General features: G+C 40.9%; 3 protein-coding genes across 4 annotated transcripts in view; 1 reads left to right on the top strand and 2 right to left on the bottom strand.

Moving 5' to 3' along the window:
• The window catches only part of LOC118309218 (centromere protein P), an 81,775-nt gene that overhangs the window by 11,498 nt on the left and 43,725 nt on the right, over positions 1-26,552 (top strand). The window lies entirely within an intron of this gene.
• On the bottom strand, positions 1,840-9,551 carry ogna (osteoglycin, paralog a). The gene is made up of 6 exons (XM_035631084.2): positions 9,259-9,551; positions 7,190-7,241; positions 6,898-7,062; positions 6,029-6,231; positions 4,891-4,983; positions 1,840-4,653 (listed from the first exon to the last, which is right to left on the bottom strand). Exons 1-6 carry the CDS (start codon positions 9,412-9,414, stop codon positions 4,483-4,485), a joined length of 840 nt encoding a protein of 279 aa, XP_035486977.1. The 5' UTR covers positions 9,415-9,551; the 3' UTR covers positions 1,840-4,482.
• On the bottom strand, positions 18,707-21,341 carry LOC118309213 (kinesin-like protein KIF2A). Its single transcript, XM_035631071.2, has one exon. It carries the CDS (start codon positions 21,217-21,219, stop codon positions 19,189-19,191), a length of 2,031 nt encoding a protein of 676 aa, XP_035486964.2. The 5' UTR covers positions 21,220-21,341; the 3' UTR covers positions 18,707-19,188.

The raw sequence follows: 26,552 nt of genomic DNA, 5'->3' as shown, positions 1-26,552 counted from the left end.
CAAAAACATGATCCATCCTGAAATTATTCAGGGGGGGAGACCAGATAGTCCATCAGTCAGTGTGAGGGGACTCAGACTTTAAATAGAAGCTTCAGGTTGGAAGTTATCATTAACCTGCTGGCTTTCACCCTCATCCATCAGCGAAGGAGCCATGTTGTCCTTGTCCACATTGAGGTCAGAGGGTCGAACCTGAAGGTCTCTGTTTCCCTTTGTGGACTGGTGTCAGGTTTTACATTTCCAAATATCTGAAATTATGACAGTTTAAACTTCTACGTTATATTTGTAACCTGTCCATTCGGAGGGATGACAGATTGCAGTGGGTGTCAATTGGTGTGAGCATAGTTCAAATTAGGGCTTTGACTCCGAACTTCCTTATTAGAATATAATTTGAATATTTTTTTTTTATAATATTCAAACGAATATTAGGCAGCGCTTAATATTCTAACCTGTTATGGGCATTATTTTTTATAAATGTGTTTGCTTGAACATTGTTTTCAATTCAGATTCCGAGGCTTTTTCACGCCTGGTGAAGTTGTGAATCGCGAGCTCATTAGCAAGTCTATTATTGGTCATCTGGGCTCCTGTAGGTGACAGGCCAGAATCGATTAATCAGGTAATGGGCCGAATATATTCGAATATATTTGAATATTAATATTAATAAACAAACAAACTTCGAATATGATTTTTGGGCAAAAGTCAAAGCCCTTGTTCAAATCGGTGTAGGACTTTAATGAAGAGGCAGCGCTAAAATGTCGCAGTAAATCAAGCTGTAGAGGCAATATGGAACCTATTCTCGTGTTTACTCTGAGAATGTTCCGTTCTGCCAAGTTGGCTGTGCTGAAGGAGGATTAACCCACATTTTCCATACCGGTCTGTGTGCTCCAAACTCAGCATTTTGCTCTACTTGCAATTTCTCCAGTGTTATTATGGAAAAATGTTATTCCCTCTGTGCTGATTTCTATGCTTTAATGACACACTGACATGAAAATGTACTTAGAGGAATAAACAAATACAAATATAAAACAATAGGGTTCACATATAGTCCAGGCCAGGAATCTTAACATTCTTGTTGGTGGTAGACCACCACATTAGGCAGCCAGTCTCTGCAGGAGTACAGACCTGCAGATGATGGTTGGATGCTTACCGGTTTTCAAACCACAGACGTTTACGAGCATGTGGCCAATCACTGATGATCATTTCTGCGTTGAAATATTAATTTTAAATGTCTTTGCCAACACACACACGCACAAACATGCAGACTCAGCAGTCGACCACGGATAACTAATAGTGTAATACAGTTTTTGTTTTGCTGGCGATTCAGCTTAAATTTGGTGATATCAGTATTTTAGCTGAAGCTCTAATGAGACACAATTTCTAAATGATCTCAAACATCGTATGTTCGCGATTCTGTACAGACATTTCTTGTAATCAAAGATATGTCAACATATCTACATCAGGACTTCCTATTATCTGCTGCAAAAACCTCCTTTGTAAATCAATCAATCAATCAATCAGACTTTATTTATATAGCGCTTTTCATACAAAAAATGCAACACAAAGTGCTTCACATACAATGAAATGCAACACAAAAAGATACCCCCCTCCCCCGATAGACACGCACACGCACACACACATACATACACACACACACACACACACACAGACGATCAAACATACAATTAAAATTAAATTTAAAAAAACTAAAACAACTTGAACCAATGAAAACAACTAGGGCTAGTACAGTTCTAGTTGTTTGCATTGGTTTTCTGCCTGTCGTTTTACTTGAGTCTAAATGTTATAAAACACATTTCTATAAGTGTGAATAAGACTCCAACACAGTTTAATAAAAAAAAGTTTAACTTTATTAAAATATCTTAAAAACATAGCCTTGTCACATACACATCTTCCTGTACACCACTATCTTATTCACATAAGTAATAATTGTTATAGTATTTTTTATTACTGGAAGGTAAGAGTTAGGGACACAAGCCAGATATTTAAAAAAAAAAAAAAAAGAAAAAAGAAAGGAGTAATTTTCACATTACTATAGTTCATAGCTACATTGCTCCCCAGGTCACTTCAGCTGGAGTCTATAAATTAAAATAGAACAAAGTGAAGTGAAGTCAACAAAATATGTATGAAAGCCTGCAGCTCGACCAGTCTACATGGCCAGCGTCCTCATGAAGAAGCATTAGTAATGGAATGATTAAAAGTGAAATTTATTCACCCAAAGGTAGGGCAGAGCCCAGAGTGTTGTGTTTATTTCTATTCATTTTTTTCCCCCCAGGCAAAACCTAATCAGAGAAGTATTTACAGACTATTCCTGTTGGCAGACCAAGACAATCTAATGTTTATCAGCTGTCCAAGTCAGATGGAATCCAATAGTCTGACGAGCAAGAAATCTCCATGCAGCGAGAGATGTAATGAGAAAGGTTAACGATGCCCACAGGCTGTTTTCATTCAAGTGCCTTTTCAGATACGAGATTCAGTCGAGGAAAATAAGAGTAAAAATCAAGTTTTCCTTTCGTAGCACCGAATTGTCTTGGATCCTGCTTGTAAGATATTTTATCATCGTCTCTTAAACTATCATCAGGATAGAAGATAATAGATTTCAGGATTAACCAAGGCATCAAACAATGTTGTTTATTAGGCTGAACCCAAAACATTGTAATGTGTTTCAGCCTAGCCTTACTCTCACTTCAGTCATGTACTTGTTCTTGCAATGATGCGCGTCCAAAAAAACCACAATTGACCACAAACGACAACGTGAACATGTGGTTTGAATATAAAATTCTTTTGGTCATATTTTAGCTGTAGTAATCGAAAACATATTGTTGTTAATTTACATTGAAATTAGAGATTTTACACAGTACTAGATACTTGTTAGGTCAGTAAAAGCACCAACGGTTTTTAGAAAAAAGTTGCAATAGTATCTTGAATTAATTTTTTTTAATCTTAACCACTTAATATGTTGCTCATTGCAACAAAATGCTTCTATTTTTAAATTCAATTCACACAGAGCATGAAATCATTGGCCCGTTGTGTTTTAAACTGAAAGGAGCAGGTAGTTAGAGGAAAACCTGTTGACTTGTGGCTGCATGTGTGTGTTGGTTCAGTGTAACAAGCAGGTTGTGTAGTTTCATTCATCTGTGTTGTACAGCGTCAGGTCAAAATGAAACAATAGGTGGGACTGTCGCTGTGGAGGTGTTGCTGCTTCTCCATTTGCTTACATCAGGGTTACATCAGTTCTACAAAAGACATTCAGAAGGCAACTCACCTCACCTGTGGTGTTTTCTGATTGGGTGGCTCAAATCTTTTAGGTCATCTTGTCCCATTGTGAATATCTCAGTGTGCTTCAGACTAAGTGTTTCGTCAAAATTCGTCAACAGTCCCCGAGTTCGTCTTTCCAATTCCTTCCAATGCCGGTGTCCAGTGTTGGACAGTTTATGTAATTTGTCCAAAACAGACGGACAAACATGCACTTTTACACAGTGATAGACCAGCAGGTGTGAAATTCGGCAGGTTTTTTAAGCTTTTCAAGCTCTTTTTCTAAAACACCTTTAAGGAGAAGATGTTTTCAGACATGTACTGTGGATTATGTTTGAAGAACTGCGTCCGGACATTCTCCTGAGTTTACCGTTCACATATGACAAACACAGCAGGAGATTGTCCGTGTCAGATGCGTTCACAACAGCAGGTTAATCTCCGGAGCATTCTGTGCTGTGCGGCCCTGATAACGCCCCGCTGCAAAAAAGCAGTGTTTTCGTTTACAGCCATCAAGATGCCCACTCGCTCGCTTTGAATTCCCCAGAGATTCTCCTGCTGTATTCTCTCATGGACTCACTCGGACATTCTCCGGAGATTATATTAGGGGGCTGGCAGGAGAAACTCCGGAGATTGTCTGGAGCAACATCTGCAGACGTTTGTGTTCTCACATACAGCCCCTCCGGAGAAGTTTAGGACAATGTTTAGACTCTGGTGCATGTCTGAAAGCAGCTTAAGTCTACAATGCAATGCAAAACAGATTTGTTGGCGAGAGATCCGGAAGACGGCATGGATGCTGCCACAAAGAGGCTTTAACGGCAGACTTTTACCCGCCTAAGTGAGGACAGTCATAACCACTGATTTGAAACATGGTCAGACACACTAGTCTGAAGCATATTGAGAACTTCACACACCTTTTCAGGTAGATTGGCACTATTCGTGTGACTATGACTCAACAACCGTTGTCCCTACCGACAGTAGAATTGATTAAGGCTAGAGTAGAGAATTTTTTCTTTGTCAGTTCTACACCCTCAGTCCTGTGAATGGTTTCATTTCGACCTGACACTGTCACAAGCTGTTTTGTAGGTTTGGTGAAGTGTATCATTGACACCGTTGGACCAGTGCCCCCAAAATCCAGAACGTCACAGTATCCCCACCCCCCAGGCTCTGTGGGAAAACTGTTCCGTTGAAGGAGCTCCAGATAAAGTATCTGCCTCCTCAGCGGTACCGTCCCACAGGCAGTACCTTCATACAGGTGAAGCTGTCGGGGTACTTGGACAACAACACGGGGTTGCCGTCCATACGGACTTCGCTGAGGCTTAGTCGTAGGTAGTAGGTGCTGTTAGACTTGCAAAAGGTGTCTCTGTTGACGTCAGTGATGTTGTTGTTCTGTTGGAAAAGAAAATCGTGTAGAGATTATAACAGAGTAAATGAAACATCAGATGTAACAATCTGAAAAAACAGTTTTCAACATTTGTCCTTTAATCTTGATTTGAATATCATTCAGGTAATTCTTGCAAAAATGGTAAGTGGTTGTTCTTGAATCTAGAACAACCACTTTTCCAACAGTGTCAGTGTCAGTATGTTTCTGGAGTCAATTTCTGATGTTTAAGCAGGAAACGATACCTGTAGATGTAAGATCCGAACCGTCTCTGGGATTTGTGGAACGGCCTCTAGCTGGTTGTCAGCCAGGAACAGGCTGGTCAGCTTTGTCATTTTCTATGGGAGAAACAAATTCACACCATGGACACCCCATAAATGAATGCTTTTTGTTTTCTTTCTGCGAGTTAGAGGAAAAGACTGATATCAATCTCATGTCTCCACATTACACATGGAGCTGGAGTCAGGATGTGGCTAACTTTGTTTAGACTTTACTATGTTCTGTAGTACCACGTTGTATGTTCTTTGTTTAATCTGTATATAAACACAAATGTTAAAGTGTGGTTTGTGGATTAAGGAGCTACAACTCTTTCTTGTTAAACCACAGCTGTTTGTTGTATCTTTGTACCCCCCCATTTTGTGCCCCTCTTATGCCCTGGCTGTTAGTAATTTGCATCACAGAAATGGAAAGTAAGCTACATGTGTCGCACACTTCTCTGCACCCAAACCGTAATTCAAAATTAGCCTGTCCTCGCTCATCAGCAGATTTATCAACAAGTAACAATTGTAATTGTGGATTTGACCAATGCATGTATTTTAGAGTGTTGATAGGTTTTTACAAGTTTTCTTCCTTAAGTTGTAGCTGTAGCATTTGTTAATAAAAAAATGTTGGTCAGGAAGAAATTGCAAATTACTCACAATATGGCAGACTTCATCAGTGAAATGTTAAAAACAGACATGATACTTAAAATCGATGGTAGCAGGTCGTATAGTAAGGCCTATTCTTGCAGGTCAGTTGGTGGGGGTTGGCTCTTATAATGGCTTACAATTACTAAAGAAGAAATAGTTGGAACATGCAAAACCTAAAATTTCTCATCCCTCTCTTGGGAGAAAGAAAATAAGCATATTTCCGAAAAAGCTGAGCTATTGAGCTCAGTCATGTGATATCTGAGAGCCCTGCGATAAAACAATGGAGGATCCACCTAAACTGTGTTTTTCTGTCGCTCACTTGCTTTAAGTTTGGCTATTTCATCAAAGCTTTTTGGTTGTTAGCTCTCTGCAGATCACTCGCTAGTCTTATGTAGATATCCTGTTGGTCTGGTCCTTTGATTTGCCCTCATCCTCATTCCTCAGTTTTGGATTTGGCAGAGGTGATGATGCGTACCTTGAAAGCATTAGCTTTGACACCCTTGGTTTTGAGGAGGTTGTGGTTGGCGTTAAACACTGTGACTTTGGCAGGGAGCATCGGAAGTTTGACCAGTCGGTTCTCAGCCAGAGACAATTCTTCCAGGGCAGTTAGTTTGGAGAATGCCCCATCTTCGATCTCTGAGATCAGGTTCCCCGTCAGGTCAATCCTCTTCAGAGTCACTGTTGGCATGTGGAGAAAAAACAGTAGCTATTTTGGATGTGATGTGATACTTTTCTTACTAACCAGGAAGGGAACGTGTGATTGACATCACTGTCACGCGAATCAGACAAATGGTGATTCGTCTTGTCTCATGATTAGTTTGGTTCAAACAGACGAACTCAGTGTTTTACTTCACTTCCATAAAGTTCAAAATCTGTGCGGATGCGGCAGGAGTATCCAGGTCTTTAGTTCCAGGTTTGGGTCAAACTCCCCAAAAATAAATATTTTCCAATAAACAACTTGATCTTCCATTTGAGCCTACCTGTATGGGAGGGACCTGGACCTTGGGTTTTGTAACTCTCACCAAGCTGAGGTCACACTGATAGTATCACCGCGACACCAACATCAGTAAGGCATTGCAAAAAGTAATGAAAAGTAAAGATATAGTAAGAAAAAGAAAACAAACACTTGTTGTTTTTTATGTAAATTTTTCTTAGAATATGGTCAGATCTACAAACATGCTGCCAGTTTTCAATAAAGTCTCAAAAGATTACAAAGTTTTGTTTTATGAGCTGAAGCACATTGTGTTTACTGTACTTGGTATTCGCAAGCAGGTTGGAGTCTTGAACAGCACGACCGTGGCTGAGCAGTCAGCACTTTGTGATGGAGGCAGTTTTGAGACTCACCAATGTCAGCAAAGTCCTTGTTACCGATCTTCTTGATCTTGTTGAAGCGGGCGTACAGGTAGGCCGTCTCTTTAGGCAGTGTGGGCACAGCAGTCATGTCTGGACTGACCTCCTCACAGTACACCGAGCCAGTCAGACACACGCAGAGCAGGCAGGTGGGCAGGTCTGCAACACACACACACACACACACACACACACACACACACACACACACACACACACACAATTCAGAATAAACACTTGATAAAACACTTTACCAGTTGCTGATGAGGTAGCCAGGTCCTTTTCTTACCTGAAGTGTCTGCTCCCTCTGAGATTGGGCCGTCATCAGGAGGCAGTTCCCTCTGCAGGAGGAAACATGGACTGTTCATGTACTGATCAGCTCGAAGCAAAGAGCAGAACATTTTTTAAAGTTCAATCACAAGTCTTATAGATCTCGCTAAAAAAAAACAACGATGGTTGGACGTAAAACCCTAACGTCTGAAAGTCAGACCATTTTTTTAAACGCATGTAACCTTGCGACAGTGGCGAGGATGCTAGCAGCTCCTCTGCTGATGTCAGAGAAGTAAGACTTGGCTAGAGAGCACTAGGAACTCCCTTGCTGTTACAGCTTCACACCCTGACAAGCATAGTACAGGCTTTGACCCATGTTGGCAGTTAAACGATGTAGGGAGGTTAGGTTGGATGTAATGGTTAAACTGGATACAATACACGACTTCTCGTGTTTCAGATTCAGGAACTTATCTATGAGTTTAAACACTAAAGAAGCAGGTCGTTATACTATGAGCCAGGATAATAACTTTATCCGTCGTTTCCACAATCTCTAGGTGAACGATACGATGTTCACATTACAAATTCCTCCGCCGGGAATGTGTTTCTTGGATTTATTCGATTGGCCCGTGCAGGCGCGTTCTTGGATAATGTTTCCACAGAAGTTGTTGGATGATATTCCTGCAAATGTTCAGCCACTTTTTTTTAAGCTGCGTTCCTTTGGCCTGAACCTCTGCATCTTGTCCGTCACTCTGGTACTCACACTGTAATGATCAGTCTGAAAACGCTCATTGATGCGTGACCATGCCACTGGAGTTCTGCCAGGGAGAAGCTAACACGAAACAAATTAGGTTCAAGGTTTTGTGAATCCTTGGGTCCCTGGACCCAGTTGCCTGTTGCCTTTTAGAGGTTGTCAAGAATTTCATCCGTCAGCCTGAGGAGTTTTGGGCCTGTTGCTGGCTTCTAGCAAATTCAAATTAAACCGTGGTGTCCGGGTGCCACTGAGGTCCATGAAATCTGAGGCATTATCTTATCCTCCATCAATGAGACCTGGGGTCAGTCCCATTAAATGTCTGCAACCAGTCAAAATACACCCGATAAAAGTACCAACCCTGCATCAGTCCCCTTCTTGGTCTCTGAATTAACTGACGAGCCCTTGAACCAATCAAAGGGAACAAAACTTTCCACACTGCGGATTTAAAAGTCAGCCTAAGTGGTTAAATTGATCAGCAGTCAGGTTTGAGACCTGTGTCTGGAGGGTCTGGCATGGACAGAATCTTCTATGAAAAACAGCTGCTCCCAAATTAAGTATTGACTCCGTAAAGCTTAATTTAAATTTCATAGCCATATTCTCTCTCACTTTTTCTCTCTCCCTCCTCGTTCTCTGGGTTGTTTGTGGGTTTTTCCTCTTCCTGTAGCTGTTTCTCAAGGGACGACTCAAACCACAGTTTGGTTTTGGTTCATCCCAATATTTCCTTTTTTTAAAGTGTGGTTAGTTGAGGGTGAGTGTGGTTGATTCACGGTTTGGCTTGCCTCTTGTGAGAACAAGTTAGACATAGCAAGGTGTGTGTGTGTGTGTGAGTGTTTTGAAAGTGTGAGCTGAATGAATTATCTCCCACAGGAGGACGGTGAAGTCGAGTGCTGACAGTTTCTGTCGTTACCAAGTTCGAGAAAACAAATTGATCGACTAAACCAAGAATAAAAACATTAGCCTTTAAAATAATGTGGCTAGATTATGGTAAAACATATTTTAATAATTTAATTATTTTAATGATTTAATCATCTAATCTTTTATTCAGTTTTTCTCCTTGCTTAGCAGAAAATCTCTCTTTCTTTAGTTAACATCTACCTGGTCTGACCAGAATCTTATATCTCATCTTTACTTACTTTAAAAGAACAGAATGTTTATTTTTTTAACTTTAATTCCAAGATTCTCTATTTTACTTGTGTTCAAATCACAACTGTTTACCTTTTGACAAAAACAATATGTTGAAGCTTGAAAAAGCTAGCAAATTTCACTATATTTTAAAAGGATATTTTAAATAAATGCATTTTCTGGCAGACCCCCCATCATGGTATTAAAGTTCTTACCCTCGCCCTCCTTGATTTTAAATTGTCACTGTAGTATCTGTTCAGCTCCTTGTCAGGTAGAGATCCTGGTATCAGCTGCGAGTCCTGGTTGAACCATCCCGCCGAGGCTGTCGCCAGCCACGGCGTGAACATACAGGTGAACAAGAAAGCCTTCATGCTGTCCGAAGGAGTGTGATGCTGACACACCAGCTCGCCTTAAAGCCTGGGTTTGGGTCAGCAGTTCCTCTCAGCTACAAGCCCCTGTTGGGATGTGTCAAATGACTGTATTTAAAGGCTGAAGCAGTAGCTTCCAGCAGACTCTTGAAGCAGAGTTTATAGAGCAGAGCACTTAACCCTTCCCTGACCACCCACCATCCATCTGCTGTGTGTGAGAGAGAGAGAGAGAGAGAGAGAGAGAGAGAGAGAGAGAGAGACAGACAAGATACACCGAAGGAGGCAGACGTATGAAAAAGTCGCACATATGGAAAAAATGCAATAAGTCAAAGAGAGAATAAAATGTCCTTTTTTTCAGTTCAATGTCCCTTAAATGTGTTCAGGAAATAACACACTCTGCAAAAAGTGCAGAGACAGCAGAAAGTTGACAACCACAGTGTGAGTGTATTTTGTCAGGAGGAATGTCTGTGGTCTCTGCCCAACCGCTTAGTAATGACTCGTAATAACCAACCTATCTGTCATTAGGCTGGATGAGTGTTTCTTTTCTTCTTCACTAGTTTGTTTTTCTCTGAGTCGTTGGTCAGACAACACATGTAGCAGCTGAATTTATGAGCTGACTTCGGGCTGACCAGTTGTCAAAGTTGGACAACTCTCCGAGTGAATAATGTTTAAGGTTACAGTTGATCTCGCTCCTGCACATAACCACTTTTAAACTATCAATCAGTTAAACTCGTTTGAGAAAAGCATTGTTTCTCAGTTTAAATAATAATTGAATTAGATGTGCATAAATAGTTATAACTTAATGGAACTTACTGTAAGTGCAGATACTGGACAAGTTTCATCCAAGAGATCTAATTTTCATGGTTGCATGGTTCCAATGGATCAACCTAAAGCTTTACTGTCTTACAGTATCATTATATTTTACATTTCACAGCAGGTGTGGGTCCATGCTGGGACCCTTTAAAAAGTTTGAGTCCCTCAAAAGATTCTTAAAAGCATCAGGGATGTTATAGGATATACCTAGTCACCGGGTTCACAAAATGAATACGGAAGTGCCTAAAGCATGTATTCTCTGTATCAGCATAGGGCAATTCCACTGGTTGTTTCTATAGAAGTCTATGAGAAATTGACTCTTCTTGTCACTTGATTTATAACATCAGTATACAATTTTTCTGAGGACGTTATGGTTCAATCTTTAGTTTCAAGTCTTCTTCAATACAGCGTGATGTTCATTTTGTAAATTGTCGTCTCATTTAGAGTCAAATAGACAATAAAGCACCGTATGTATTGGAGCGTGGATACAGTGTGATTGACAGCTGCTCCATCCAATCGATGCATGGTTGCCGGTGTACATTATTTACATCCTTCCAGGACTTCCAGGTTTCTCAATTTGCCCAAAAGGATGAGAGCAGCACCCTGTCAAGGAAATTATTTAGGTCGGTTTTATGTGTGATGTCTTTGTTTTGGTCGCTAGCCTGACCTCATGACCACAGGTGGTAGGTGAACTGAACAGTCCAATATGTTACTCTGTTACTGTGTTGACATGTCAGCATTCCTCCCATCAACCTCCCAGTCCAGAGCTCGACTGGAACTCTTGGGGCTCAAGATTAGCCCGATAAGGTTCAGTTGTCTTGATTAAGTGAAAGCTAGTAATTTGGTTGTAATGTCAGGTGTTAACATTATTCCTGTCACTTGCACAATTTGCTAAGGCACTACCCCTCTTTTAAACCAAGTATCCTCTGCAGGTGAAAGGGCAGTGCCTGAAGAATTGGGCCCAGACATTGTTCTGAGTTTGTATGAGTCATATAAATCAGCTACATCACTTGTTTGGCAGCTGATAAAACTGAATGTGAAATATTGTAGCAGACTTAAGTGGCGGATTAACAGAAAGAAATGTTGCTAAACATGATAGAAAGAGGTGAACAGGTTCTCAGTGGTCCGAATGAACTATAATGTAATCACAACAAGGATCCCTGGAAGGTATTGTGAGAACATGTTGGATAAGACATATCTCAGCCCTTCATCTCTTCTAATCAATGCTTCTCTATGGTTTAATGTTTATCAGACCTCCACAGCCTTGCTTTTCAAAAGAGTTACGAAGTGCTGTGCAGGCACTAACAAATGAATAAATAACAGTTAATATAATAAACACAAGAAAAACTCGCCAGAAATGAATCAAAAACAGGATTACTGGAAATAGCAAAAAAAAAGAAGAAAAGACGCTTTGGGAGAAGTTTCCAAAACAGAATGTCCAAGAGATTCTTGGTAATAAAAATGAAGGGACTCTGTTCACTCAGTTTATTCAACAGCTGCTGAACTCCAGCTGTTTTCAGGTTGATTTCAACCTTGGTTGTCAAGTCAGAGGGATTTTGGGCTTCCCCAGAGTAGTTCTGAAGAATGTGCTCCGTCTTTTGTTGTTGTCCCGAGACACGGTGAAGTGAAACGACGAGAGACACTATATCTCTGTAAACGAGCAGAGTAAAAGAGCAAGGACTGAGGTTTAACAGCAAAACGGTTAAATAGAAAACATCTGACTATTCCAGCCTTCAAGAGCAGAGGAAAAAGAAGGGGGCCCAGATATAAACATCCAAAGGAACATGAGCCCAGACTGTTACAGGTGTGTTAGCAATTATGGACACCTTTAAACTTTTACAACTCTGGGAAAAGGGCCAGCAACTGGAGAATGTTTTTACTGTCATTCATTTTCTGTACCAGATTTTAGCTGTCAGGGTGGTTTCACTGGTATTCCACTGCACAATAAAAGAATATCAATGAGGAAAGCCATCCACACTAAACACAACGTATGTGTGTCAGGTCGACACGTGTGTTCGCGAACATGAATGAGGCTTTTTTTAAAGCTTGCTAGACAGTTGCATTGAAAGTATTTTCCATACTGGGGGGTTCGCCAGCCTGGACAGGTCGCCAGCCTATCGCAGGGCCACATACAGAGACAAACAACCATTCACTCTCACATTCACACCTACGGTCAATTTAGAGTCTTCAATTTACCTAACCCCATTCTGCATGTCTTTGGACTGTGGGAGGAAGCCGGAGAACCTGGAGAGAACCCATGCATACACGGGGAGAACATGCAAACTCCACACAGAAAGGCCCTGGTTGGTTTGAACCCGTTTTTCTCGTTCATTTATTAGGCACTTTGATATGGAAATGCTCAGAAGCAAAAGAAAACGTGCCTAATTTAGATGAGATTGTGAATGGATAAGTGAGCGCAACAACCAAGGAAACATTTTGATGTTGAAAGGATGAAATAACTTCTAAACCTACTCGTCATCAGGGGTTGAAATAAATGTCTAAATTGAAAAATCCGACGTCAGGTTGAAGATCTCAACGTGCACTGACAGCTTTGATCCATGACTTCTAGTGAACTTGTTTTGCCCAGGGTTGAGATAAGGCATATAGTGACAATATGATTGTCTTGATGACAATTTTCAATAAATCAATTGTCTGAATAATGTATAATTTACTACAAAAGCTTTATCTCACTTCATATAGCATCTAACATGAACATCATCTAACTGCTAAGTCAGAATTTGCTGTACTTAAAGCTGCAGTGTTTAATATTTAGAAGAACTTCAATTCTATTGTCCATAACTGGTCATATATGTATAATCACCTGCAACAATGAATGTTTTTTTCTTAAACTTTGAATTTGTTCATTATAGTTTCATTGGTGGATCTGACTTCCATGTTTGCTCCGTCATGTTAAATACGTTTGACCAAAACGGACAAAACAATGTGGCATACGCGCTGCTGGAAACCAGAAGAGGAATCAGCGGTCGCACTTCTTCACTGTGTCTGTGTCGGGCAACAGTGCAGGCTAACAAGTTTGAGAAGCCAGAGTTCGGGAAATGGCGGGTCATACTGATTATTTATCAGTAAAGAAGATAGGAGATCATGAATTCTTGTCACAACAGAAGAGAAAACAGGAAGTGGAATACAAGTGGAACACAAAATCGTAGCAAGTAGTTTGGTCTCTTTCGGCTACCCTCGCTGGTCCTGAGTGCTCGGGATTGGGAGTTGCTCACTTGGTTGCGGTTTGCAACTTCACCACCACATGCCGCCATATATTACACACTTTATTATATTAAAAAGTTATATTATAAATATTATTATCATATTATATTAAGCTTTAACTTATTTTTGGGCCCTTTATTATCCAATCAGGGCATCATTCCAATAGAAACAAAGAAATTAAAGAATTATATTGTCACTTATTAAGCAAAAAAATCACAAATTTATCTCTGAGGGATTTCTGATTTCTCTGTGTATATTTTCTATAATCTGTCACCATGCCGCATCAACATTACGGTAGCTGTGGTCGTCGTGACAGTGAGCTTGATGTTTGGGTGACAGGTGTAAGCACGGCATACGTAATGGCACACTGAAGCCATCCTAGACAAAACAACACGTCAGTGAATTCAGTCCCCACACACCAGTCTCCTGTTTGACTGCAGGGTGGCTTTCGACACGATGGACCACCTGGTTAGACATTAAACGGTGTTGGTCTGAATGGGTCTTGCTGACAGCTGACATGATGTATTAGCCCAACACTGAGAGCTCTGTATTTTGGTCGTGACACAGCCTCCCGCTAGCTCTGGGCTGCCGCCCGCAAGTGCCGGCCTCACAGTGAGGTTTTTTTCATTTTAGCCCAGAGACTTATTATGTAATGTGTGTTGCATGTTATTCAAATTAAATGGTTGACACAAAACTACTACCGCCACGTGAAACTAAACGAAGCGGGATGAGACTGGCAGATTGCAGTTTTGTGTAACATTTACTGAATGGTTACGTTTCTCATGAACCCTGTTTCCAGTAACCCACTATAAACTACCTGACCAGCACAAGAAAATACATGAAAACAGATGTGTTTTCTAAGGAGTTAGTGGTGAACAAATCAGAGCTAAAAGGAGAGGTAATATATCAGCATATCTTGAATAGTAAAATCAAACTTATTGGGGTCTTGATTAAATTTGTATCACTTTAGTGAGGAAATCTGTGTTCAAGCAACCTTGTGGTTTTAACTGTTGACTATGTCACTGTAGGTGACTGTAGGTTTGGAGTCTCCTATGTTAAGGAGATAGTTTTTGTGGGTTACAATGACTTAAAGGTTACAGTACCTCTGTTTTCATGGTTTTAAACAAGAAACAGATAGCCGTCTCCCAAGTCAAAGTCTTGTTTCGTCCATCTCTCCATCCATCCATCCATCCATCCCAACATCCTCAAACGCTGACATTGTCAGTCTAAATACTACTACTAATTTGCTGGGTTGGTGCAATAAATGGTGTTTTGATATCTACAATACCTTTAAACTTACTGGTTCAAAGCTTGTTTGACTCATCCTTTTTCTTTACATTACTCCTTAAAAAAATATCCGTCAGTGATGAGTAAGTCCCTCAGATGCTCCACAAGTGAAGTTGCACAAGTCGTTCTATTTAATGTTAAATTACTATTAGTGGCTGTAGGTTCTCTCTCTTTTTCCGGTAATCTTTCATGAGTAAACCTCCGTGCAGGAGAATTATTCTGTCCTCCTATTTACTGTGGGTTTGAGTCTTTTTCCTTATGCTCAGCCTTGGTTCAAATACTGGCATTCAGCCTTGGAATTCAGTCCCAGAGGATCTGTGGACGACCTGATGGTTAAAACAGAACAAATGGAGCCTTCACGAGGAGACCACCACTTTGGTTTTCAAAACAATGGACTAGTTTTTCAATTTCTGCAGCACTTTCCCCAGAGTGCTTTGTTGACATTTGAAAGACCCTTTTCACATAATATCTTTATTAACACTGACTTCTTGGGTCAGGAAATTATTAGTTTCTAATTATTAGTTTCTAAAGAAAAAGGACTTTCTTTTGAGATTTTATGACATCATCATCCCTCATTAGAAATGAATTGAGTGTTCCGTTACTCTAACTAAAGGCCCATTTCCATCTAATATCATGAACTTAATCCTTTTATAGTCGTTTTACAAGAAGCAAAGCTCAAAATCTGAATGCAGATTATACATTCCTGTCAAATAAGGAACAGGTGCTTTATACAACTCATTGCTTTGTTAGCCCTTTTGGTTGATTTGTATTGTATCACTATGATGCTGCATTGAAGAGTACTGTAGAGCTTAGAGAAACTGCAGTGTCTATGTAATGTTCCTGTTATCAAACCAGATGCAGAGCAGATGTCTGGGATACAGGAAGGCCGGATATATGAAGGATGCTGTTGCACACATTACTCTGTCATACTACACAAGTTGTTCAGTGTACGATGGCTGATGAATTGGCTGCTAGACTGAAACTAGTGTAGCCGCAGGAATTGATGTTAGGCCTGGACCGAAGCATGTTTTCAGTTATCTCCCCAGTACGTTTGATATGACAAGTATCCCATGCCAGAATGTTGTACTTGGTTGAATTTTGTTGACGATTTTGGGGAATTTCTTCATTGGCTGTTGCTTTTTCAAAATGATTTGTCCCAAACACTTTATAATATACATCCGTTAAGCAAATCAAGTGACTGTTTGGAAAGACAATACCTATTTTCTGTAGAAGACAGTCACCAGTACCGTCCCCCCTGAAGAGGTGCACCTCTCTTTGTGCCCTCTGTTCAGTGAAGCAGTCTTTTGTAACCCAGATGGAGGCTGCTTTCACACATGCACTGCTTGAAGTTTTCAAGACATTACCCGAAGGAACTGTATCTGTGACCACGAATGTCCGAAGCAGTTGAACCGGATATTAAACGTACGTTACTGTTAACTGTAAAGATACTTTCATAGTGGCCCAAGTCTGGGAGTTCTTATGGCAGTTTGAAGTTTACCGTCAGCTCTCTACTCAAACAAAACTCAGGACCCCAGGAGGTGGAGGGTCTCCCGCCAAGTTCCACTGGAAATGGGTGTGTAATACTGAAATCCATATTTCCACCTGAAAATAAGATTTGGGAAACTCCTTGGTGATTAAAGGAGGCCAGGATACTTTGTGTCGGAATAAACCCTCATTGGTATCAGCATCTATTAAAATTCATGGATGGATTGTAGGGTAAATTAACATAAACCTTATTTAACCAACTCTTTGTTTATGAGCATCTCCTGGGGTGTTTATGTAAAGTTTAGATACTTAAACAGGCTCTCACATTCTTGTACATATTAGGGTTGCTAAGATTGTCCTTGACTGGGATTGTGCTATGTTCACGTGAGCACATAACTGTCTGGTAAAAACAATTGACCCCTCCTCCATACTAAAAGCTGCAAAACCATTAACTGAAAATAGAACAGAGGTATGACATGTTGAACACACGGTGTCTTCCATGCAGCATCTCATAGTCAGCAAATCAGTCATAACTGTCAAAAATTTCCCAGTGATGATGATATTGTACAGTAATCTCAGGAAAAGTTTCTTAAGCAGTCAAGTTTCATTAACAAGGGAAATGATTGCTAGCCTTTTTGATTTTAAGGAAAAATCAAGAGGTGTCCAAACTTCTTGTTAACACAGCTGACTTTGGTGTGCCATGGTCCACAGAGGGCTGTAACATCACTATGTCAAGTGCACAAATATGTCTGAACAACAAATTTTACAACCGTCTTACATTCCAAAAAGCAATAGTCAGAAAAATACAATACGACATCATAATTTCCACTCTGGTGTCTGAGAGTGTGGTGAAACAATTTCTCAGTCTTTGCCAAGAGAAATTATTCTCCTGAAAGTTGATAACAGGACATTCATCAATGGCTCTCAGTTTAAGTCCAAAGTTAACTTTCAGTGCCAAACCCTAGTGCAAACTCAAATATGCTTGATAAATATGGGGGGAAATAGTTCCAAGTATTAATATGACTTTGCCTTGTTATGGATTGTATACTAAATGAGAAAAATGGGCATCACGATAGTGAAATATCCGACCACACAAACTGCAAACCAAATGATTAAACTAGCTAACAGAAAGGAGTCATCCAGGAATGGAGACGTTGGTTCACCCTGCCTAACCCTAATCAGATACAGTAACACCCATACTCATGGCAGTCCTAGTAGAAAATACAATACACAAGAATTCTGCAAAGATGTGTACTTATTACTCAAAGGCTCATTTTATGAAAAAGTTACTAGATTTGATCGATCAACAGCTAAAATCCCATCCACAAGTTTACAACTAAAACAATAATTTTTATAGATTCATATATGTTGAGACTCTGGTCATTAAAACAAGTTCTTTTGTTTGGCGGATCATAACTCTTTGCTGTGTTGGATCTATTTTGTGTTGGCAGCATTAGTGTCCTGATGATGTCTCTATTGGTACTGGACTCAAAGAGACCGGCTCCTGATTAAACTGTCAACTGAGACATGACGTTTTGGACTTAACCAGTATGAGACATATGGAGAGTATTATTGGCTGACTGGGATCCAGTTTGCGGTGGTACTGGATAGTTGTTCCCTGTTCTCTGATGACTACTGGATTTGTTATCCCTGCATTTCTCCCTCTCCCAGACAGAACCTGGAGAAAAGTTTAGTGTTGGCTCAAAAGTGATTCACATCAACTTGGAATCAGTTTAGATACTTAATAACCAGTGGTTCACAATCTAGCCCTTGATTATTTTCGTGACCCCCCGCTGGTGTTTTAAATTTTCAGACATTGATTCATTAATCTTCAGGTCACCTGTCCCAGCTGAGCGTTAACCATCTTCATCAGTTTGAAGATAATTACTTAGTTGAAGCTAGAAGGCACTAAGATCCCACCGAGAGATAAAACAGCTGGAACTCAGAGTCAACATGTGTTTCCAGGTATCATATGTCATAGCTGGATGTGAGGCTGCTGAAAACTAAATTAATCTTTGTAAATAGAATGATTCAGAGTAAAAGAGCTTTTTATCCACCCATGTGAAATGATTGAATGTGAGATCAAACAGCAAGGCTGATGGAATATCATCCATCCATCCCGGTAACTATACCGGTTCTTTACCTCCTGAAATGAATTGGTTGCTGTTGACTCGTTGAGTCATTTCACCCACATCGAGCAGTTTGTTAATATTGTAAGCTATCCTCAAAACTAACGAGTCCAACTATTGGCTTTCTGACTGTCTTCAATGACACCAGTGAGGGATGATGATGAGACTAATACAGGCCTCAGGCACTTCCGCAGTGGATTAACTCTGACCTAGTCACTACATTCATTTTTCGTGTGTTTTGTGTTTAAAGCGTAAATATAATTATTTTGGTCGTGAAATTGCGACTTCATGACATTTCATGAAATTCCAAAGCAGCAGAAGCAATAATTTTGTAAAAGATGAAAGTAGAGGACACCCTGTAAATGAAAGACAGGAATCTTTATTACTCAATCCAACATTACATCTGGTGCAAACACAAGGTCAGGCGTCTTCTCTATACAACTTTTATATCAGGTTTTTCTAGTTCCCTTTTTATAACAAAGTGTTTAACAGGGGTTACCATGTTACCAACAGTTACCATGCAGAATGCAATGGCACAAACTGAAGCAAACTACATGTTAAAAAAAGCAAACTTCTCAGGAACACAACGAAAGAAACAAAGGAAAAGCACGACTGTGGTTAAAAGCTTATTCAAAACTTGTGGAAACTCTGAAGAAGGAAGGAAAAGAAAGAAAAGATCGCTTATGAGATATGAATTTACAATGCCAATTGAGGACTCAAGCATGAAAATCAAGGACAGTGGTGAATCCTATGCTGTCACAGAGTGCACATGCAGGCATGTCTGCAGGTCAACCAGAAATTAAATACTGGTTTTGTCTGGTAAACACCAAAGTCACACCAGTCACCAAAGAGCACGTGGCCTCTTGCGAGTGATGTGCTTACTGGCTTGCTCCTTTTCCTCGAGTGCAGAGCGGAATGACTTCACTTTACCCCGGAGCACGGTGAGGATTTCTATCTTCTGGTCCAGGATCTGCTCCAGTTGAGTGGCGTATGAGTTCGCATCATAATCCTCCTCCTCTGTCATCTCTAACATCACCTTTTCATCCTCCAGCCACCGGACCGATTCCTGGAAAACAGCCCGGTGGTCCTCTCGGACCTGCTCCTCCATCTCCACTATCTGAGATGCGGCCTCATGGAAAGTAAACAGCCGGGGAGACACCTCCTCGTCTCTCTGCTGCGAGATACTCTCCCACTCGTCGTCTGAAAGATCCAGCTGATCGACAGCATTGATATTGGGTCGACCCCCCTCCATCACTTGGTTGTGGTCCACCGTCAGCTCCTTTACCCTGTTGGCGTAGCGTAGTGCGTTGAGTGTATTCTCACAGGATGTGATGCCAGGAGAGATAGTTGCAATCATGCATGTGCGTGAAATTTTTCCAATGAAGGAGTCCCTAAGGACCAGGGTCAGCTTACTGGCTCTGAATGGAGTGTGTGGCTTGTTACGGCCAAGAGCCCTGATACACTCCTTCAATGCCAGCAGGCTTTGGTTGATCTCAGCTCCCTCCAGGCGCGTTTGGCGGTCGGCACCTGATGTATCTGCCCCCCTCTCGTGTCCCGCAAGGTCAATTAGGGAGAACTTGCCGTGCATCTTCTCCTTCCTCCGAAGTATGATCTGGAATACAGCGTGGCTGCGAGATGAGTGCGCGTTGGCTGATGTCTGTCCTGATGTTCTGCAGCTGTTGCCCACTTCTATGAGTTTCAGGACATCTTCTGTGCATTTGACCTCCTTCTCCTGAAGCCCCACAACCTGAACTTGCTGGTTCCCGTCCTCCAGAACCCTCAGCTTAGCTTTACGATTCAGCAAGTCAAAAACCTTTTCACTGTAGATTTCAAAGAAAGTTGCATACACTTGGAGATCTAACTTCTTGTAGTTGGGTTTCTTCAACATGAGAAATACATCCCGAGCAGCTAATGCATAAATTCCTTTCGAGCAGTCTTGGTTCTTCCCAGAGAAATCTCCACCCATAGTATGTGTTTTTCCACTGCCCGTCTGTCCATAGGCAAAGCAGGTGGCCATGCCTCTCTCAAAAATGGTCTCCACTAGCGGTCTGGCACTGAACCTGTAAACCATCTCATTAGTGGTGCTGTCATCGAAAGCATAGTCGAAGCGGAAGGTCTGGTTCTCCAGGTAGCGGGTCAGGTCCACCTTTTGTTTAGGCTCATGGACCATCACCACGTCCTTACTGGGGATGGTGATCACATCCAAATCCCTCTTAGCCAACTCTTTTTTGTTGAGTGGACGTTTCCTCACACAAACACATATTCTGTGCTCTTCAATGAAATCCTCTGTGGTTAGGGGCCGGTAGTCTAGACAGGCTCTGAAATCCCGAATCATGTACATGATTTCATAGTTAGGAATGGTAGAGTCCACCTCCTGAGCTCTGTTGTGCCGGATCTCCTTTTGCTGAAGCTGACGCTTCTCTCTCTTCTCCTGCAGTTTCTCGACCTCCTTCACCAAGTTTGACCTCCTCCTTGCATTCTGCAGCTGCTGTTGTGTCTGAGCTTGGCTGGGCTGTGCAGGCTGCTGGGGTCTGGCCCGGGACGGAATCACTCTATTATCACTGGAAGGAGTGTGACTTGGAGTGTCATTCTTAGAAGATGCTATCATCTGCCGGTTCTTTGCGATTTTGTTGACCTTCACACCTGTGGGTGTAGGGGCAATCTCCTCATTTGGAGCCACATCTCGGTTAAGTGCAATTATATTCTCCAAGTCAATTTCTTTTCCTTTTGTGTCGCCATTTTCTATCCACTCCACTGTGACGCTCTCTTTGTCCTCATTCAGTGAGGTCACCGTTGCCTGGTGGATACGTCCATCATTGCGCTTTATCTCCACATAAGTACCGAGGACTATCTTCCCAAAAGCAGCCGCCATTCTACAAACTACTTTAATAACAGCAATAAGACTATCAACTTATTGTGAGCCGGGCAAATGCAGCTTCTTGTATTGAGCAGTCTTTGTTACCTAAGATATTGTGCTTGTATTTCCAGTTGGTGGTCTCGGAGAGGATTCACTTCCTGTTATATGTGATGAGATCACAGATCACAGGAGTGTGTGTGCCTTAGATCCTTTGATCATTGCATTAACGGGATGACATGACATTTGCGTCATAATGGGATGATTTGATTCGTTTTTATTGTACAACTGCACTTAATTGCAGTAACACACACGAGTAAGCAGACAGACAAACTAAGAATTAATTTTTACCGATCCTTTTTCCGATCCTATTTCTGAGGGCTTCTCCATAACAAAGCTGTGAATCAGCCACAGGCCACACAATGTATTTGTTAACAAGGTTAGCACTTTCTGACTGCCTCTAAACATCGTTTTTGTCAACATATCTTTCTTAGTTTTTTACTATAGATTTGGGAATCAACGTCATGACGCATTGCATTCTGGGTAGTGGTCGCCATACTTTAGGACACGCAAAAAGCAACAACAACAGACTACAGTGCAAGGTCTCTTACCGGGAGAAACTTAATAAGAAAGCATAGTGGCGCTACCATGAGTGTATCAAGGGAATTTACTTCATTGATCCCCACATCAATATTCTGTGACACAAATAAAGAGGTCCAGAATTGTAGAAAAGTAGAAAATTGAAGTCATCTATTTTAGTAAAAATATGTTTTTACCAAAATAAATGACTTCAATTGACTACTTTTGTGGGACTTTCACATGGTTTGTGGTTGAAACAACGGGGCACATATTCAATATAGTCAACTTAGTCAAGTCAAGACACAGACACAATCTTGTCGAGGAAAGTCACCTCGCCATCTCATGAGAGCACCATGCTCACTGCTATGTCTCATCTAGCAGGGTGTACTTGGATCATACACATCCAATCACCCTCTCCACATGGACCTGATGTGATCTATCTGCCTTGCCTGCCAGAAAACCCCCCGGACATAATTTCTAGTTATGTAGCTATGCAGCCAGCTAGTTGTGAAGAAATCAGCTTCGTTAGCATTGTGGCTAATGGCGATTAGCAATGTTTAGCGGTAACCACATCACACACAACAACAGTAAAATGTGTTTTGATCGTCACGTTCGTGTATGAAAATGCCGTGAACACAGACATGTGGGAAAGCTGCTGAAGGTTATATTTGTCCTCCTAGCTGCTACACAGGCCATCCGACGCCTCTGATAACTCAGCGATGTGTTCCTCTCTGCTTCTTCCAAGCTGAAAAGCTTAAGAATCGCAGTCAATTTGCATCCGTTTTCAACGCCAATCATGAGGCCGACTGGCAGTTCACAACACAACAAGCGTTCAGCATTTCCCGTTTTTTTTAATAGTAGTGATCGTAAATCAAACAACCACTATCGACTACACACCAGTCGCTACAACGCAACTCCATTCTCCACAGCACCGTTCTCCTAATCCCCTACAATGCATTGCGTTGAGACGTCACGATCCCACAATTTTTAGGGGAGAAGACAAGGAGAATCAACAGCCAGTTGAATCAACAGCCAGTTGAATCATGTTGCTCGTGGCTAAGGATTGACAACGAAACCTTTGCTGACTCTTACCCGACGCCTTGGGTCGTGGATACTGTGTGACTGACAGCTGGTAACGTCCAATCAGTGCATGGTTTCAAGTGTAGGTGGGCGAACAGTGGATGAGCTCTCAGTCAGACCCAACCACGCGCCTATATCTGGTTGCAAAAAATAACAAGATGGCGCTGGTCAAAATGCTAAACTGGAGGCTTCAAAACCAGTTCACAAACCAATGGATGACGTCGCGGTGGTTTTATACTTGGTGACCAAACAATAATACTAACTGGAACCACTAGGGACAAGGAAGTGTCTGTTGTCTCTTTTAAAGCTAATACACAGCTCACCTGTAGCCTTATCAAGAGCGTGCTCCGAAACACAGAGCGTCTGACTGTGAGAGAAGCATTTTTTTCCTCCTCCAGTGTGCGGACTGTTCATGATAATCTTTTTTGATAAAAAAACAAATTTGAGCCTCATGTCTGATTCCAGATGTTATTGTTTTTCTTGGTATAAGAGCCATATACAGTATATGGCTCACTTAGCCAATAAGTCTTTTGAATGCTTTGCTGGATGATTGTCCTAAGCCTAAGGTAACACTTTAAAATGTCTTGTTCTGTCTGACCAACAGTCCAAAAGACAAAGATATTTAATTTACTATCATGTTAATAAGAAAACATAATTTGGAAGCTGGAATTAATTCATTTTGACTGAAATGTTTGGAGTACTACATACTACTAAAATACTACAGTTTGTACTGAACTGTACACAAAATAAAGTTGCTTGAAATTCATCAAGCTTAAGGTTTTCGATGCAGATTAGAGACGAATGATACGCTGTCCTCCTTTCAGTCGATGAATCGTGCTCATCCATCGGTACAGTAGACCTCTCTGTCTTCTCCCTACTACAGTTACAGTTCATCTATATTATTGTTTGTGGTTAAAGTCAATGCATTTTTCATGTGTTTTTGGAGGCAGGGGAATTCTGGGAAGTTCCCATGTTAATGTAATTATGTCCGTTTAATAGGACATTGTGGTCTTGAATGTTTCCCTCTGTGCTAATTGTGATGGGAGAGCACATGGCCGTCTCCTCAGCACTAGACTCCATCTGGATAAAATCTCTTTTTATTGGACCGCTCTTCAAAAGCTCTGGCTTTAGGATCGCTACTGGCTAAAATAACAGTGTCTGTGACTGGCTATGGCCGTCAGTCTGTCTTTGTATTGCTCTCTCTGCCTCTTTATTTCTGCGCTCCCGGCTGTCCTGTCCATTTATTAATGGTATAGTATAACTAGTTGTTAAAGCAAAAAATTTTCACGGGTGGGGTGTGGCTGTCAGCCAATCACAGCTGACATTGGGCGAGAGGCAACAGTCCTAACCACTACACCACCGTGCAGCCTATGCTCCTTCACATTTTATCATAATTGCCACATCATATTTCGAATTAGTTGAACAATAATCATCATTAATTGGTTTATGACACAAATTATTCAGCTGCCTCGGAATCAACTTGTGAAGCAACTCAATTTTTCTTTTTTCTGTACAGATATTTTGGCAATTTACTGCTTTTACTTTATGTTTGACTATTTTGAAGCTCTAAGTTATATCTGCATTCTTTTTTCTCTCTCTCTCTCTCTCTCTCTCTCTCTCTCTCTCTCTCTCTGTCTCACACAAACACACACACACACACACACACACCCACACATACACACACACCATGGGCCAGGTTTTTCCACTCCAGCGCCAGACAGCAATTGGCGCGTTGTCCCTGTTGCTCATTTTTCATGTCAGTCTTTTCTCTGGAGAAAGCATCACTGCTGGGATTCTCTCACACGAACAAACAGTCCTTTCAGTCCTCGCCTCTAAACATTTTAATTTTTACTGGCCTCATTTAGCCTTGGCTCTGCTCTAGTTGGTGGACTTGGTGGTGTATGTTTCAGTTTTGTGTGTGTGTGTACGTGTGTGTGTGTGTTTTGGGACAGTGAGTGTGTGTTGAATGAGAGCTGACAGACTAAGTGTCCAATTTTCTCCAACTTTGGAATTTTTTTTTTCTTTTGCTGTGATTTTGGCACCTTGAAGTGTTTGGTTCCTCTCTGAAAATGTCCACAGACGTCTGGGCAGACTGTGTGCCTTGTTAGATATTTGGGTTTGTTGGCAGTGAATCTCTTTATTCATCCTTGTGAATGCCTTTTAGGATTTGTGGTCTCTGAGTTTTTTTCTTGCCTTCTATAATGGAAAACTTTACAGGTGCAATAGCTGAAACAGCAAAAGCTGAGATCTGATTTGACCTGTAATCATCGGCAGGCCAACAGCAGAAACTTTTTTAATACAAGAACCATAGATATAGGAAGATATTCTGCTGCAACAGTTAAACAAATAGTAATCGATTGATCAGTTCAAGTGGTTTTTATGGAACAAAAAGTCAGAATTCTCTGATTTTAGCTTCTTAAATGTGACCATTTTTAATTTTATTATTCTTTTCTCCTCTGTGACACTTAACTAAATACCTTTGGTGTGTGGAAAAAACAAAACATCATCTTAGAGTTTGGGAAACACAACATTTTTCACCATTTTATGACATTTAATGGACCAAACAACTAATTAATCGAGAAAATAATCAACAGATTAATCGATTATGAAAAGAATCGTTAGTTGCAGCCCTAATCATTTTAAGTACTTTCTCCTTATTGAGCCTTAACTGATGATCTTATAGAATCATTCAAACAGATTAAAAAACACGAGCAGTCTGATCAGAGAGGTTGGAAACAAAGTTTGAGGTGAAAACAATTTTTTTTGTAAACATCCATTGCCGTTTACAAACCCAGTTCCTGCTTCAGCTTTGACGTACAGTACATTACGTATCGTAATTTTACAATTTTGTGCGCTCAATTATGAATTGAGAGATTACTACAAAGAAATTGCTGGTCAAATAGAGATAGCCCTAGAAAAATTATCAGTCTGAGTTTATAGAATCATTACACTCCTTCTTTAAACTATCTGACCAGTAAGGAAACGCTGACATTGTTCTTCCTGGAAAGTTAATGAGGATTAGAAGGTAGTGTGATATTTCATTAGCCTTTAATTCATCCCTGAGCCGTGAAGTGATTGATGAGGTTCTGCGATCTTCAATCAGAGGTGGGGCTGAGAGCAGTGCCCCCTCTGCTGCTTAATGACTCTACCATTGCTCATTTGTTCCTCAGTTTATACTCTGGAAACCTGAGCTCGCTCTTTCCTCTGCCCTCTGTTGTTGGCGTCTAACCAGCTTCTTCCAGGCTTCACAGCGTAATCAAGGTCAATCACTGCATCCTCCGAAGACAAACCTGTCAAAAAACTAAATATAATTTAAAAAAGATATTATGTTAAAAAAGGCAAACCATAAAACCCCAATGTTTCTCCCAACATTTCTTTGATGGAAAATATTTCTGACACTCAAAATACCTAATTACCATCAGCAGGATTGAGTCTCATTTTGAGAATTAAACCTCTTCAACTGTCAATGTGTGAAGTGGATCCATCGTGACAAGTTGGATTGGTTTGCAAACTTTATGAACAAAATTTCTGACACTAAATCTAAGTTTAAATAATCTTCCTTTGAACTGGTCAGACTTAGAGTTTATTTTAAATCCAGCGCTGCTTTGTTTAGACTACATCTTACAATCTGCGGTGCAGTGAAATAGGGCTGCGTGATATTTGTAAAATGATGACTCGAAACACCTGTTTCT

The sequence above is a fragment of the Scophthalmus maximus genome, chromosome 6 (assembly GCF_022379125.1).
Source record: "Scophthalmus maximus strain ysfricsl-2021 chromosome 6, ASM2237912v1, whole genome shotgun sequence".
NCBI lineage: Eukaryota > Metazoa > Chordata > Actinopteri > Pleuronectiformes > Scophthalmidae > Scophthalmus > Scophthalmus maximus.
This window is presented reverse-complemented; position numbering and strand designations above follow the sequence as displayed.